Genomic DNA, 567 nt, shown 5'->3' with positions numbered 1-567 from the left:
CCACCGCAGCTCCTCGTATATATATGAGAGACATCTTAGGGCAAACTCATATCCTCCAGTTAGGCCCTCATTTATACCTTCTTCACAGAACTGGGTATGAAAGACCAAGCATTCACAAAGAAAAAACAGCTGGACTTGTCTTCATGTACTCCAGAGGAAGAGAGGAGGTTTCTTTAATAAAAGTCATAAGGCACTTGGAACCATCTTGGTGCTACATACATCAGCATTTTAAGTGTCGCTTCTCAAGCCAACATGCCATGAGCGACAACTTTCCTACTTCTCTACAGTGTCCAAGGGTGCTGAAGTAGTGTCGCTTCTCAAGCCAACATGCCATGAGTGACAACTTTCCTACTTTTCTACAGTGTCCAAGGGTGCTGAAGTAGTTACTAAATATAAATAGTGAATGTGTATGTCTTAATAAGAAAGCCGCCCCGCAGCATTCTTCAGCATCCCTTGTTGCAGCTGGAACAACCCCCAGCAACATGCACGGTCAGTCTGAATGCACCATGCCTTCCGTCTCACATTCTTTTGCCCTCATCAATGGTATTTGCGCCAGCGATTCTGTTC

The 567-nt window shown here is 44.8% G+C and overlaps 1 protein-coding gene across 1 annotated transcript in view; it reads right to left on the bottom strand.

Annotated features, from left to right (window-relative positions):
• Window positions 1-316: 316 nt before the first annotated feature.
• The window catches only part of LOC107115477 (chromosome unknown open reading frame, human C17orf80), a 9,061-nt gene continuing 8,810 nt past the window's right edge, over window positions 317-567 (bottom strand). Inside the window, exon 5 of the mRNA XM_015417196.1 lies at window positions 317-566. Within this exon, the coding sequence (XP_015272682.1) occupies window positions 538-566 (29 nt within the window). The 3' untranslated portion in view covers window positions 317-537. The remainder of the gene's footprint in view (window position 567) is intronic.

This window comes from Gekko japonicus, unplaced genomic scaffold (genome assembly GCF_001447785.1).
Source record: "Gekko japonicus isolate JY-2015 unplaced genomic scaffold, Gekko_japonicus_V1.1 scaffold1440, whole genome shotgun sequence".
Classification (NCBI taxonomy): domain Eukaryota; kingdom Metazoa; phylum Chordata; class Lepidosauria; order Squamata; family Gekkonidae; genus Gekko; species Gekko japonicus.
The sequence above is the reverse complement of the archived record's forward strand: the minus strand, read 5'-3'. Positions and strand labels throughout refer to the sequence as shown.